Source organism: Copidosoma floridanum, unplaced genomic scaffold (assembly GCF_036245765.1).
Source record: "Copidosoma floridanum isolate Cflo_tuat_1 unplaced genomic scaffold, Cflo_Japanese_pri ptg000025l, whole genome shotgun sequence".
NCBI classification, from domain to species: domain Eukaryota; kingdom Metazoa; phylum Arthropoda; class Insecta; order Hymenoptera; family Encyrtidae; genus Copidosoma; species Copidosoma floridanum.
Genome location: NW_028321902.1, coordinates 7,627,884 through 7,643,189, shown reverse-complemented (window position 1 = coordinate 7,643,189; position 15,306 = coordinate 7,627,884). Strand labels below are relative to the sequence as shown.

Below are 15,306 nucleotides of genomic sequence, written 5' to 3'. Positions count from 1 at the left end.
CACATTTTAACTTTATCGTAAATCTATGATGAAAAATTAAAGAAACAAAAAAGTGGATTGAAATTAAATACTCAGGATGCAAAAAATAAGATAACGGGCTTGCCGAAATCTGCTTAGCTTTTGGTAATTTTTTTATCGAATGTAATCTCTTGCTAAAAAAAAAATTGGTTAAGCGTGTAAACTTACATCAAGAAAAATTAAGCAAATTTAGCGCCAATTTGCAAAGATTAAGCACCAGTGTTATTAAAAGAAAATAAATTTTTTAAGGATGACTTAATATGCATTAAGTACGTTAATGTGTAAAAAATTGCATGTATCGTACATAACAAAATTCAAGCTTTTCTATGCTAATACTGCATTTTTATAGTTTGAATTGGCGCCAAATAAACTTTTTTTTGACATATGCTTATGGTGAAGAAAGAGAAAATTTTATGTTTGTTTCCGCCAAGGCACACTTTAAATTATAATAATAATAATAATAATAATAATAATAATAATAATAATAATAATAATAATAATGATAATGATAATAATGATATAAATTATAATAATAAAAAAGAAAATCGCAATAGTAATAATGATAAATAATGTGAGTAGTAATTATAATGGTATTAATAATAGAAATAATAAGCAAAAACAATAACATGAAAATTAAACATTTACTCTTTTATATAATCTCAAAGATATTATAGCTTTTAATGAATTGAGAAGTATTCCGCTGCTTTTGTTTTAAAACGATATATCAGTTAATAGAAAACAATATAATTTCGCTAATGACGAGATGAATATAGTTCTGTAGAGAGAAGACTTCAACATGCACTTACTTGATAACTTGACACTCGTGACGCAAATAATGATTCCCCGGAACTCCTTGGACCAAGTTGGGCACGGCTGGAATAGACTCTCTTTCGATGCTGGGAGTTTTGATATTTTGAGCTTTGCAAGACACTTCTCGCCAATGACTATGAAGTTAAAAGCTAGGCTTCTTCGTTAAACTGAATCGGAAATATTGTATGCGGTAATCACTTTATGTTGAAGTGTTGTCTAGCTGGCGCACTGACAGACAGTGTCGTTTTAGGGTTGTGCCTTGAAGGGTATGGTATTCTATTTCCCACTACCAAAATTTACTGGACATCAAGTGGGAGTAATGTCACGCCCATCAACATACTTTATCCCTTCCACACTTCCCCTCTTTTTTTTGTATTTTTGGGAACAAACAAATAAGAAGCCAATCCATGTAGGACGGGTTACAATGAAACTAATGAATGACAAATTTTTTAATCCCCTTAATACAGATTCGGTATTCTTAACGATGAACTTTTTAATAACTTTGTTATTTTATAAAACATTTAATTATTAAAATATGTTTATAAAAGTTTATTTGGTACATTTAAAAAAGTTTGATGTTGCTAATTTTTAAAAACTTTAGTTGGTTTTTAGCGTGCCAAATTTATTAAATGACCGAAATTTCTAGGACCAATTTGCGTACGAATCATGATTTCTCCATTTTTTATGCAATTTAGAAATTTGATGTTCAATTACTGCTGCAAGTACGAATATGTTTTTTAGTTTTCTTTTATGAAATATTATTGGGTAGTTGAGAGAATAAGCGTATTTTACTTGGTTTCCGGTAAAAATTGCAAAAAGTGAGAGATACTTTTCTTCAGATTGTGAAGAAGCAGTTCAGTGCACAGTCGCTAATCTTCATATGGCAAGGAGAAAATTGATTAGTACAATAAAATCAGAAAATAAGAAATATAATTAAATACCTTTTAAGTATTAATGACTTTCTATTTTCATTTTTATAAATTAATTTTATAAATTAATAATTTAAAAGAATAAACCACGCTGAGTTTACTTTAAGCTTGAAAATTGTAATATGGTTAGTTTGTATTGTCTTAATTGTAAGAAATTCAGTATTATCTCCTTATAGAAAAAACTTCGGATGAAAACATTAATACTTATAAATATTGAAAGGAAACTAAAAATAATAACTTCGTCTTGAGTAGATTGAGCCAAGTGAGTAGTTTTTTTTTCTTTTTTTTTTTTTAATTTTTATTTCCTAAAGTTAAAACATCGAGGAAACGTATTTTCTGTGCTAATTTTTATCTGCGTGCTATAAGTGTATATACAAGCAAGATTATTTGAAGACAGGGATTAAATCAAATGTTGCATTAGTATTTGAGGCATTATTTTCTATTTCAGCTATTCCTCCATGAATCGCTTAACTGATCTAAATAAAAATAGAAAAAGAATGAAAGTAAAAATAAGGCTTTATTCCGAACACATACGTATACAAAACTCTCTCAACGCACCCCATACTCCAGCGGTTAAGGACATATAATTATAGGCTTTTATAAAAGTTTCTCCGAGCTTTTCCTTACCAAGGCCATAATTTCCGATGGCTCATCTTTACTTTCTGGCATAAAATGAACTAGTGACTGTGTAGAATTGAGCCAAGGAAGAATACTTAATTTCCTAGTATAGCGCGTGTCCGTACTGATGCGTTCAATGTGCATGACAACAAAATTTTACTACCTTCTACTACGCAGCCATGCTTATAATATATTTACAATTATTCGTGTGTGTCCTGCGCGTGTTTTTTCTTTTCGTTTATTTTTCCTCTAATCTGTTTCTCTTCCAGCACTGATTCACTGGTAAATATTTTATGTCATCGATCCAGTGCCCGTTTTTGGATGTTGGTAGAAAAAAACAAGCTAGTTGTTTCTTGGTGTGTATGTATTTTTATATTTAACGTCAATGTAGTAATGTTTCAATGGGCACGTTGTTGTTTTTTTGGTAAGGAAAAAGTAAAAAAAATCAATATTTGTTATCGACTAGAAACTGGAAAAAATAAACAATAAAACACACCTAAACATTTTGTTCAGCACATGTTGAATAAAGTTGGATGAAATATTCTCGTTTTGATTTTGACGCTTGAAAAAATATTTATGCATTCATCTCTATCGTAGTTTTATTTTTCAGTGAACTGTATCTCAAAAAGTAAGTAAAAATTTCGGATGCAACCAATGAGTGTTTTTTTTTCCTATGGTTCCAGATTTCTTATTTTTATTTCGAATATGAAAAAAATTAGGTGATCCAGATGTGGATTTTTAGGGATCAATTTAGAAATTTCAACCATAGCATCCTATCAATTTTAGAGTACACAAATTTTTGACCTTTTGCATATGGTTAAAACAAAAATAAAGAAAATCGTATTTTTTTTATTTTTTATACCTTTACTTCTTTCTTTGGTCTCTGCTTACAACGGGAAATATTCCATCGAGTAAACCAACGTGTGCGTCAGTGATTTTCAATGTCAATGACATAGTTTTCAGTAAATAATATATTGAGCCACCCCTAACATCATGACTACCACCACCAAACTAGGCCGATGGAACATGAAATTTATTGCTCCAACCAATTACAATGCAAAGTAATGCCACGTACCTACTCGCAGCAAATAAGAGCTACTGTTGCTCCTACCCTTAAACTACGACAGCCAATCTACTCAAACTCGACAGCTTTTTTCTCCTACACTACCTGCGCCAACGAAGGTAGGGTCGACCAAGCGCCTCTTTTCCCCTGCCACCACAAGATTTGGATATTTTTGGCCTCTTCTGCTACTTATTCATGAGTGTACAAACACTGTATTGATCTTTGGCGTTTAGTACGTAAAATAGTTTACAATAAAGAGATTTTGTTGCAGATGGTTTATGGAATCGAAAATTTAGAAGACGTGCAGACATTTTTACCCGTAATGGAATCTCCTATTTTGTGTGCAGTATTAGGTATGACTTTAAATAGGAAAGGAAAATTCTTATTTGAAATGGTCAATAATTTTATCTTGTAAACTTTTACAAACTTCAACTTCTAGATGATACGAATACTCAAATGTTAGTCCGAAGTTCCGAATTTTTAAAAACTAAAGTCATTTGGGATTTTAAGATTCTACGTAATGACCACGGATGACCATAGCGTTTCTAATGAGAATGATGTCAATCGATAAATTTTTACTATTTAGTTAGTAAAAAAAATTGAATTGCTTGACCTTAACTTGTGATTACATCGTGTTACCACATAAATAGTGCTCTCCGCAAGTTATTGTTGCAAAACAGATGAAATGTTCAATAATCTTATTCTGCAAATTTTTATAAACTTTAACCTCTAGATGATACACATGTTTCGAAAAGAGCTAGAAGTTCCAAATTTTTATTAAAACTAAAGTCGTTTATGATTTCAAGATATCACCACCAGATTCAAAGTACCAAATAGGAAATACTACTAAACACTGGTATAACTAAGTAATTTATTCTCTTTTTAGGAAAACTCATAGGTGCAATCAATTTCATGCAGCGTTAAAATTTTTTGAAGAAAAAAAAAAAAAAAAAAAAAAAAAAAAAAATGGAACGAAGGACAAAAGTATTATAATTTTGGATTAAATGTAAAGTTAATTTTAAATAATCTCAAGTTCGTTAAAGTAAGTTTATATTACAAAACAATCGCATCGACAGTATATTACTTTTGCTTAAATTTTTAAACCTTCATTTCTTCGACGCTCGAGATGTGCCCGATATCTGTGAAATGTAATATAGTGTATATTCTATTTTTGCTTTTTTGAAAATAGGAATGCCCTTCAAAAGTTTTTAATATCATACGATTTTATGTACCGTGAGAATTTTCAATTTTAAGATTTTATTTCATTTTATCATTTTTTAAGGGGTCAGAGATACCCAAATTGTTATTGTTAACGACTTTGATGTAATACTTGTTTTTTTATTTAATCTATTTTTACTGATGTGGAAACATTTTATTGAACCAAATTAAATTTGCACTATGTAGAGTTCTCGGTTGAATTTAAAAACAGACATGATGATTAAAAAAAAAAAAAAATTGACTGACCATTATGGCCGAAAGAATAAGTATCTCAATGGACATCAAAATTATCCAAACTATGGCAGCGAAAATTTATTTGTGAAAGGTCAGCTGGCAAACTTACTCTTTCTTTAAAAAAATGGTTAAATCATTTTGGTTGAAGTAACAAATGATCCCCTTTTTATTTGATCGATATTACACCAGTATGTAGGTACTAAGACATCGGATCTCACGTTGTAGTCTATAATGGATTCTGTTTGGTTCGTTTCGTCGATATCAAAGTTAAAGGGAGATGCGCAACTATTTCATTGCTCCATATACGTACGCGTGTACTTCAATTTTTTTCGTAATACACCTATCCATTGATGGATGTCTGCATCCTCACGACTCGTTCCACAGCATCCATCTCTTTTCTGCCCTGCAGAAATTAATAACACGATGGGTCCCTAGACATAAAATAAGTGCACTCACGGAAGAGAGGAGGAGTAGGAAAAAAGGGATGAATAATAATAATAAAAATATTTACAAAGTTTATCAAGGTCGTCGGCAGCGTATCGAGGACAAGAATGGTGACGGCTCGAATTGTTTACCTGAAAAACTCGACGCGGATGATGTGAACGAGGATCTTACGGCCAACAATCGATCGTCCCTTTCTACCCTCGAGTCATTGGAGGATTATTATCGGTGGTCTCGATATTTTTTTAATCCGTCCCTCTCGAGGATGTGTTTCGATTTTTGTTGTTTCAGTTAAGTCTTTCACGATGAGTTTTACAATTTTTTAAAATATATTACACATTTTTACGGTAGTTTTTAAAGATTTTTAATGCTTTTTTTTATATCTTTTGAAATTAATTTAAAGTGGTGATCGTAACTCTTTTTTAATCGTAAAACTAATAATTTCAAGATTGCTCAGTTATAATTTTGATATCTTTAATTTTTCTTCCAATGATTATTTTTTATTGCAATGTATTTTTCAATTTGTCAAAACAATGAGCACTTATAATTAAAAAATGTTACGACAACATACATGTCTTATTTTAAAAATATTTTTAAGGTTCCTTTGTTTATTTTTATACGAACGTGACTACTTCAACAAAAATGCACGTGTATACGAGTGTAAAGAGCACACTTAAAAAAAAAAAAGTTTAAAGTCAGAACTTTTAACAATCGTCTTCATACAAGTTATGTTTATATTAATAAAAACGAAGATCCTTATAGTGTTTCTTTTACGCCTTGAAAATACATAAGTCAATAAAAATCATGCAACGACAAAGGCTTGGAGACATTAAAAAAAAAAACAATTTTTTCGAACCATCTTGAATGGTCGAGAAAAGATGTCTTAAAGGGATCTTGGAAGGATGAAAATAAATCGTCCTAACGAGACAGATGTTATGATTTTTCATTTGTCCAATCAATAGTCCAAATAGTTTGAGCAAAAGTAATTGAATTTCTCGATGCACTGCAGCACCAAACACGCCATTCCGTCGACCCAAGAAATCAGCAGCCAACTCCACTTGATGAATAATCCAGCGGCAACCAATAATGGGGTCAACAAGCTCTTGGATCTCGCGGTTTTGCGGAGCTTAGTGGAGCACTGGAGCGTCACCGAGGAAGCGAGAATCCGCGAGTCCTACAACGAAGCTGAGTCGAGGATTGCGGCACGAGCGAGGAAGCTGGAGCAGGAGGTCGAGGCTTTTCGGGCGATAAAAAACTCGAGAAGCAGCATCGCTAGGAGAAGAGCCGAGCGTGCAAGGGCCAACTTTCTCCACGTGCTCGCGAGGCCTGTTCTGCTCAGAGGTGATTATTGATTGCATTGGACCTTAGACAACAAAGTATAGTACACCTTTTATCATGTTTGGAATTGATTTGCTCCGTGAACTGACAGGATAGAGTCTCTTTAAACACAGGTAACAGTGAAAAAAGAGTACTACTTCTGAGACAATAGCATCAAAATCGAGATACAATCTTTTGATAAATAAATGAGATACCAAACCAACTTTTCACCCATCTTTGACATTTGCAAACATGTATTTTCGTATTACGTATCTACGTGGAATATCTCAAGACGAAATATTTTTCCACCATATCTTTTATTCCCCTTTTATTATCTATACCGGCTTTAAACTCTCGCACGGTAGCCCTGAAGTGTGAAATTAAATAACTTCTACGTTGGACGCATACAATAGACATATACGCTGACGCACGTTGACAAAGAAAAAAACTGTACAAATGCAACACATTAAAGGTGTTGATCTGCTCTCAACTCAATATTTATCAACACTATTGAGTTTCAATAAATAAAGCTTGTTAATTCTCAGAATGACGTTTCCGTGTATTTATAGCGTAGCGACAAATTTAACAAAAAAGTCCCTTTTTACGAGCACTAAAGTACAATCCCGTAGGTAACAACGCAGGAAAGCAGCCAGTAAGCATCGACACATTGAGCGTCCAGCGAGCCCGCGAATTCAAGGACGTGTACGATGCCCTGCGGACTCCGGACGACTACGACGACAACAACAAGCAACAGTGCGACCCGAGCAACCGCGTTGAGCTCCCGTACTTGGTCAAAAGAATCGCGTCCCAGCATACATGTGCAGCATCGACGAGCCTCGAGAACTCGATAGACCAGGAACTGTATCTGCTGGAGCAGGCTGCCTCGCCGTCCTCGAGACTCGAGCCGCGGCGTCTATTGAGACACCTGAGGAGCCGCGTGAGGCTCGCCTTTCTCAACCTAGCTAGAAACACCTTAGCTCACCACGACAATCGAGCCAAGGTAAGGGAACTCCCGAAAATTTACCTAGTGTGCAGTATACACGGTAATTTGTCTGGAATCAGAAAACCGTGAGCAATCCGATTTTTAGTAGTATGAGTCCAAGTTTGGTCAGACAGGAAATATTTTTAAATCAGTTGTCCTGTTTATCCGATTTTAAGTAGTGCGAGTCTAAGTAAGATCAGCCAGGGGAATATTTTCAAATCAGTATTCCTATTAATCTGATTCTAAGTAGTACGAGTCTAAGTTTGGCCAGACAGAAGAATATTTTAAAATCAGTTTTCCCATCGATTCGATTTTAAGTAGTACGAGCCCAAGTTCAGTCAAACATGATAAAAATTTTTAATCAGTATTTCTATCAAACCTATTTCAAGTAGTACGAATCCAAGTTTGGTCAGACATGAGGAAATTTTTTAATCAGTATTCCTATAAATTCAATTTTAAGTAGTACTAGTCCCAGTTTGGTAAGATAAAAGAATATTTTTCAATCAGTTTTCCTGTTAGTCCGATTTTTAGTAGTGCGAGTCCAAGTAAGATTAGGCAGGAAAATAATTTCAAATCAGTTTTCACATCAAACCGATTTTAAGTAGTACGAGTCCAAGTTTTGCCAGACATCAGGATATTTTTTAATCAGTATTCCTATAAATTCAGTTTCAAGTAGTGCGAGTACAAGTTTGGTCAGATATAGACAGATTTTTTTTAAATATAGATACACGTTTCTTAGAAATGTATCATTAATACAGGGGAAAACAATTTTTAATGAATTCGCAGGAATCAACGCGGACGCGACTGTGCCCGTCATGCGGGCATCTCAGGGGACTCGAGGCTTTTGAGACCGATCACCGCGAGCGGGTCTCGAGAACGTGTGTCGACTGCACGATTCTCAGGCCAAGGCGCCGACCTGGCCACTACCCAGATATCCACGAGAGGTTGCTCAGGGAGCTGCGAAGGCACGAAGCTGTTAGGTAGCCCCACCCTTTAGATCATCCCAAATTATTTATTTTTTCCTTACTTTAATTCCCTTTTCGTTTACCGCAGACGAGACGGTGCCAGCAGCCTTGCGTTTGTCGTGGGTCCAAAGGCAGTTGGTTACCTGGTGAATGACATATGGCACGGGCGCTCGATCTTTTCGGGGTGTGACGAGCTCGAGCGACTGCGGCTCGCGAGGCTTGACCCTCGCAAGCCCTGGACGCCCTGGAATAACCTGTTGGCGACGAGACGCGAGACTCGGATGCACGAGGTGCTCGCGAGCGATTCCTCGGGCCCACCGGATGCGTACGACGGAGAGCTGGTTCGCAAACTCAGGAGGATGAATGCACTGGCGAGACTTTACTTCAAGTCAATGGTCAGGTACCACTCAGACCCGGGAATGTCTCTGTGAGGTAGGATTTTTGTACATAAGTGTTACGACCGTAACTGCTATTTTTTCAATAATGCAAATGAAGCATTGTTTCTTTGTTACGACATATTTTCGTATGATCACGCATTTGATGCTGAACCATGATGATACATTAAAAAAATTAACAGTAAAGACTATGATTATGTAGTCAGGTAAATGAAAAATATAAATATTAAAATGAACAATTCAAGACTATTAAACTTCATTTAATTATAAGTCGACGTATGGTATGCAATGTTTCACTAAATTAGTTTTATTTCAGCAGAGCAGTTGCATCGCGGATAATGAAATAACAGTTGGTATTTATTTTAAATCCAACTCTGTTATAAATAGAAAAAATTTTTTTGAAACGAAATAAAACATAATGCATTTTGGCACATGTTTTTAACTTCTGATTATATCGTGCTACTAAGGTAAAAGCACCAGTACGTGAACACTTCCTCAAATTGCACCAGTAGATTGAACAGCTTGAATAAACTATTTTCAATTTAAGTGGATAAAAAAAAAAAAATGTTTCTAACATCCTTTGATCGTTCTTTAGATAAAACGAAATTTAAATTTCAGTAAGTCTTTATACTCAACGAAAAAAAAATTATTTATTCGTGCAACTTGTATGAGGTTGCTTGTGAGACTGTTCAGGTACTGGTACCATTAGGTTTTACCTATGCCCAGTACTTGAACACATAAAAACGATTGAAATCACTGTTAATCAATAATAATAGTATGTCAAGCCAGTCGTTATAGTTTTCATAATTTGTTACCAATGAAACTAAAAAGAAATTTTTTGATTTGGTTATTTGCAATACATAATAAAAATAGAAATCAGTAGAAGGCAGCTAACATAACCTCTCTCCCATTTAATTAACATAGGATGTTCAAGTACTCGGTCAAAAATACGTATTGGTACCAATACCGGAACACACTGTTCATCTACTGGGTCATTGGCAAAAAAACTTTAAAATTAATTTATTAGTTGTACACATGACTTAGAAAAATTTTTTTGTTTTTTTTTTTAAAGGAAAAAATATAAACTTACTGGCGCAATGACTGTTTTGTTGTTATGCAAATCAGAAATTCAATAAAAATGAGAAAAAAAAGACTTTATGGAAAAAGTGTTCACGTACTGGTGCTTTTACCTTACATGAATCGTGTTCTCCGCAAGTTTTTGTTGCAGAGCAGAGATTTCTACGTAGCCTAAAAAAAATTTTTTTTGTTAAAATTTAATACCTTTATAGGAATGTGACTCTAATGCTTGTCGGTAAATGAGAATTCAAATACGTCCAATAGGTATACAAGCGAACGTCGGTACACTTTAATCATTGTATCTATAGGCGCATATGTATAGATGGCGGTACTTTTCATACAAGCACTCTCTATTACCATCCATACATGCTCTTTCTCAATATATAAGGTACTAGCAGCCCCCCGTCTCGGCTTCGCCCGAGACTTGCTAAATAAAACACCGTAGTGTGTTGACATATAATGTGAAACATTTTAAGTTCGAAAATTTACACATATTCTTGATACATCGCAAAACAAAAATCTTCTTATTGAAAACTTATTTTTTCGGAATCCATATAGTTTATTTGGTCAAATAATAAGGTGTAAAAATTAAAAAAAATAATTATGCTGAAAAGTACCGTGCGTTCTTTATGCCATAAAATAATCGGTGGCCATAAGAAGCCGTTGATTTACAGTTTCTCCCGTGTAATTCACGAAAACGGCTATTTTTTAAAGCTGTTAAGATTTTAAACCCCCAAAAAATTTATGTTAAAAAAAAATTTTTTTTCTCATATCTCACAACTTTATTACCAGAGCAACAAAGTCCTGGACCTTGAACCCTACATTTTCATTGCCACAAAAACACAAATACCTTTTCTACTTATTTAAAAATCTGAAGTAGGATCTTTAAAGATTTCAGAGATTGCTGTGAGGGTACAATGAAATGCTGATCTCCCACGTAATGGACTCTTTAGTTGTCGATTTTGACGCTGCTGTTCTAATCTCGATGAATTTTCTGCGTCAGTTTCGTGACGCCTAAGTAAAATTGTATTTATTAGATACACTTGAAGTTTTTCTTCCAATTCACCCTCTTGCGACTTTTGGCATGCTTAAAATTTGTGTGACCCCTAAAGGCTGTTTTCTGTCAACTTTGTTAAGTTCTAATATATTTGTTGGCAAAGTAGTTCAACGTCCGATGGCCCTAAAAAAGACCGGTGAGCTTCTTAAGTTAACTCTTTCTTGACTGCAGTTAACAGCAATTGTGACTGCCTGGATACCTCAGGGTGATCTTCTCTGGCTTGCTGTTGAAGACCCAGACTGATTGGGAGAAAATTTACAAAGTCCGAAGCTTTGGGGCTAGTTGTAGTGCTCTTTCCCAACGTCTCCCGGTATAACGTCGAAGATGTTGGTGTCTAAAGCACCTTTTTTATTTGCAGATTCAGTTGTTTTGGTGATCTTAGATGGGGAGATTGGTTAGTGATACTTGTCCAGTGGAGGCTGTCCCGTTGGCTCAAGTTTTTTTTCCTTCATAGCTGTTATAGGTTTGCCCAACGCAGACCTTGGAGAGGATCAGTGATTCCTGGTTGAATGCTTAGAGTCGAGAGGGTAGTATAGGGTCGTCGGTCACCGGGTTTTCCAGCCTTGCGAAGAACAACTCCGCAGGTGACGTCTGCCAGTGAATAGCTGACTTGGTTTAATAGTGCCCGTCTTTAGTTAATATAGTCTTTTAGTCGACGAATCGCTTCCGGAAATGGTAATAAAAATGTATTTGTTGGCAAGGTAGTTTACACTTAGGTGGATCCTAAAAAGAACCGATGAAATTGATGGTTAAGTAGGGAACGTAAATACTTATAATGGCCCTAAAAAGCGCCAGTGGTGAAACTTCCAGGCTATTCTTTATTATTATTCCTGATGATAAAGAGCTGGCTACGGGTTGCTTGATTCTTACCCTGGGAGTCTCGATGTACGGAGACTGTAATGGAGGGAGGTACGCCGCTGACCAAAGAATATCTCGTCTCGGGTCGTTCCCCGGATAACCAACCGCTCATCGTTAGACGGGAACATGTGGGTAAGCGCGTTGGGGACCCGACTACCAAGAAGGTAGCCGTTGTGGCTCCCCGTGCCCCTCAGAGCTGTTTTCCCTTGCTTACATTTGTAGCCACAAATTTTCTAACTATACCGGGTGGGATGGTGGGACTGCCACACAACTCTGAAGAGTTGGTGCAGAATGTGCTCTGGCTAGATATGTCTCCTGGTATTCTGGCAGACGGCATCGGTTGGATATAATTTTTTTTTTTTGATCGCACTCGTCGAAATTCAGGGTGAAGGGACACTTAGGTCCCTTCCCCTTAGAGAAAAGTGTTGTCCGTAACCGGGATACCCAGCTGCAGGACTATCACCAGCATTCTCTGTACAGCTTATTGAGCTGCCGAAGCTCGACTGTACAAGTATCGACACGCTCCGGCCTATTATAACCACAATTATTTAATTATATTGCAGGTAGCTTCGATTTTATGTCGACGCCACCTAGCGGATTTTACTGAACTAAAGTGAAAAGCTGGCGTATTTTTGCAAAACTTTGAGCTCATTACAACGGTTTTAGCGCTTCTGCTTTATATATTAGTAAGATATAAAATACTGATAATACAAATCTACATAACTTCTTTTTCAAGAAATTTTTCTTTGGAGAAATAATTAAGAACGAGAAAAAATCCTCCCCGGGTGCGGATCGAACACACAACCCCCCCCCCCCCGTTTACTAGACAGTTGCTCCACCAGTTAAGCTACCGAGGAGCTGTGCATTCACTCGCACCGTAAGTTTAGATAAGTTCTCGTTCTCAATTCTTAAGCTGTCTTTCACCTAAGCTCGATATTATAGGAATGCGACTCTAATGCTTGTCGGTAAATTAGAATTCAAATATGTCCAATAGGTATACAAGCGAACGTCGATACACTTTCTCGTTCTTAATTATTTCTCCAAAGAAAAATTTCTTGAAAAAGAAGTTATGTGAATTTGTATTATCAGTATTTTATATACCTTATATATTACAAAAGAGCATGTATGGATGGTTATAGAGAGTGCTTGTATGAAAAGTACCACCATCTATACATATGCGCCTATAGATACAATGATTAAAGTGTATCGACGTTCGCTTGTGTACCTATTGGACGTATTTAAATTTTAATACCTTTATGTTCATAAAGAAGTCTAAATGAGTCTTATATATTCATATTTTTTCTGTGAACTATTATATGATTAAAAGCAAGAAATAAAAGTTATCTCCTCCACCCTTAAATACCTGTCCTGTACATTCAACAAGTTGAATTGGCATTATTTGTGTGGCTGTAGTGTACAAACAAAACAAACTTTCAATCTTGTATAGCAAAGAATCTTATACAATCTGATAATTGGACCACAAGGATAGACTTAAAAAATAATTGAGATGTGTTTTGGAGAATAATTGTATTTTACCCAGTTTTTTGTTAAAAATTTCAAAAATTGAGTAATAATTTGCCGCGGATAGTGTGGGAGCTGTTCAGTGTGCGGTTGTTAGTCTCTACATGGCAAAGAAAAAATTTAGTTGTACAATAAATCCTCAAAATAAGAAATGTTACTTTATACACTGGACGTAAAAATCACTTTGTAGTTTTATTTTAATAAATTATTTATTCTTAATCAATGCATTAAAAGGTTAATTCACGCTAAATACTCATCATACCTAAAAATATTAATATCATATTTGTTATTTTTTAGACCGTTATTTTCTACCGGCTCTATGAGTGCTCGATAATCTATTTTGAGATTTTATTTTGTTTTATTATCGTTTATTAATTTTTTTTTAAGGGGGCAGAAGAAAAAAAAAATCTAATAAAAAGTGAATTAAATATTCAGGCTGCGTGCGACTGCGGGACAACTCGAGTATGCCTCTGGACATGGGCCCTTTCGCGAGGCTTCTACGCACAATTCGTACAGATAAGCCCGAAGGCTTGGCCGATGCAGTTTCGGTGCCAGATCTGCGACACTTGATGCTTACCATCTGGCACGGGCACTCGGTGCTGAGCGAAAGCTCGCAGCTGGGAGATTTGCGTTTCCCGCGTTACGAGCTCGACCAGCCCTGGAGTTCTTGAAACTGTGTGCTGCTCACAGAGGACGAAGCTGAGGCCCACTGTTGCGTTGGGGGTGGCGTGGGGGTACTACTCGGACCATCTTAAACGGAAGATAGGCTCAGCATTTTGGGTCACGAGGATGGACTTTAAGTAAAAGTCTTTTTTATTCTTTCTTTTTGTTATGATTTTGAAATTAAGGTATGATTTAATACATATCAACATAGAGCAGGCAATGATCATTAAAAGAACAACAATAATAATAATAATAATACCAGTAACAATAACATTTCTTTGCAAGTTAAAGATATTAAGTTAACGTAACATAAAAAACCCATTGACATTTTTTTGCTTACTCAGATTTTTATTATTAATATTAATATTATATTTCATATAAACTTAATAGTACTTCTTAAAAAAGTTTATGAATTGAAACTTATGAAAACCGACAAAATAGTCGTATTTTATGGCAAATGTGATATTATTTATTTTCTTTTTAAATCTCTATCTCCTTTTTACTTATAAGGATGTATATTTCATAAAATTACATCGTTTTTTTCTAACGAACAGAGGCCTCATTGTATTTGAAGGACGCATTGATTTAAAGAAAAAGAATAATGGACCGTGACGAGCAGAGAAGACGTCTCTACTACGGCAGAATCGGCCAAAACAACGTCAAATACAATAAATTCGTGAAATATCAGCCAGTCAATTTACTTTTTTTTATAGTGTGTCCGTTTATTTATTACCGAGAACAGTGCCAATAGAATTGACTGGAAAGCCATGCACATGGACTTTTGAATCTTGGGATAATATTCTTGAATATTTATCATAAATCAATTCAGATTCTCAAGGGGCATTAAGTAACAATACAATAATTTACAATATTTACTATGATGGATTCGTAAAGAAAAATTAAGTTTATTCAGTAGTTTTTCAGTTCTGATACCGGAAATACACGCAATTGGAGTAACCATTAGTGATTCCTCTGTCAGATTATAAGCTGATTAAATAACTCTAAGTACATTCGAGAATCAATAAAGTAAAATAGCTAATTTATAAAATTGAACATTAAATTTGGGGAAAAAGAGTAGTGACAAGCAGATGTACTTTGAGATTTAAGACCTAGAAAAACGTCTTTTAAACTTGAGAATAT

General features: G+C 35.1%; 1 protein-coding gene across 1 annotated transcript; it reads left to right on the top strand.

Annotated features, from left to right (window-relative positions):
- The first annotated feature begins 5,374 nt into the window (after positions 1-5,374).
- On the top strand, positions 5,375-9,026 carry LOC149373977 (IQ motif and ubiquitin-like domain-containing protein). The gene is made up of 5 exons (XM_089595512.1): positions 5,375-5,559; positions 6,341-6,672; positions 7,278-7,648; positions 8,417-8,610; positions 8,684-9,026. The coding sequence occupies exons 1-5, from the start codon at positions 5,375-5,377 to the stop codon at positions 9,024-9,026; spliced, it is 1,425 nt and encodes a 474-aa protein (XP_089451638.1).
- Positions 9,027-15,306: the final 6,280 nt, after the last annotated feature.

Excerpts from the sequence above, each read along its gene's own strand:
- LOC149373977 (XM_089595512.1), top strand. The coding sequence starts at position 5,375 with ATGAATAATAATAATAAAAATATTTACAAAGTTTATCAAGGTCGTCGG. Across the intron at positions 7,649-8,416 it reads ACCACGACAATCGAGCCAAG|GAATCAACGCGGACGCGACT; the intron begins GTAAGGGAACTC and ends ATGAATTCGCAG. Across the intron at positions 8,611-8,683 it reads CGAAGGCACGAAGCTGTTAG|ACGAGACGGTGCCAGCAGCC; the intron begins GTAGCCCCACCC and ends CGTTTACCGCAG.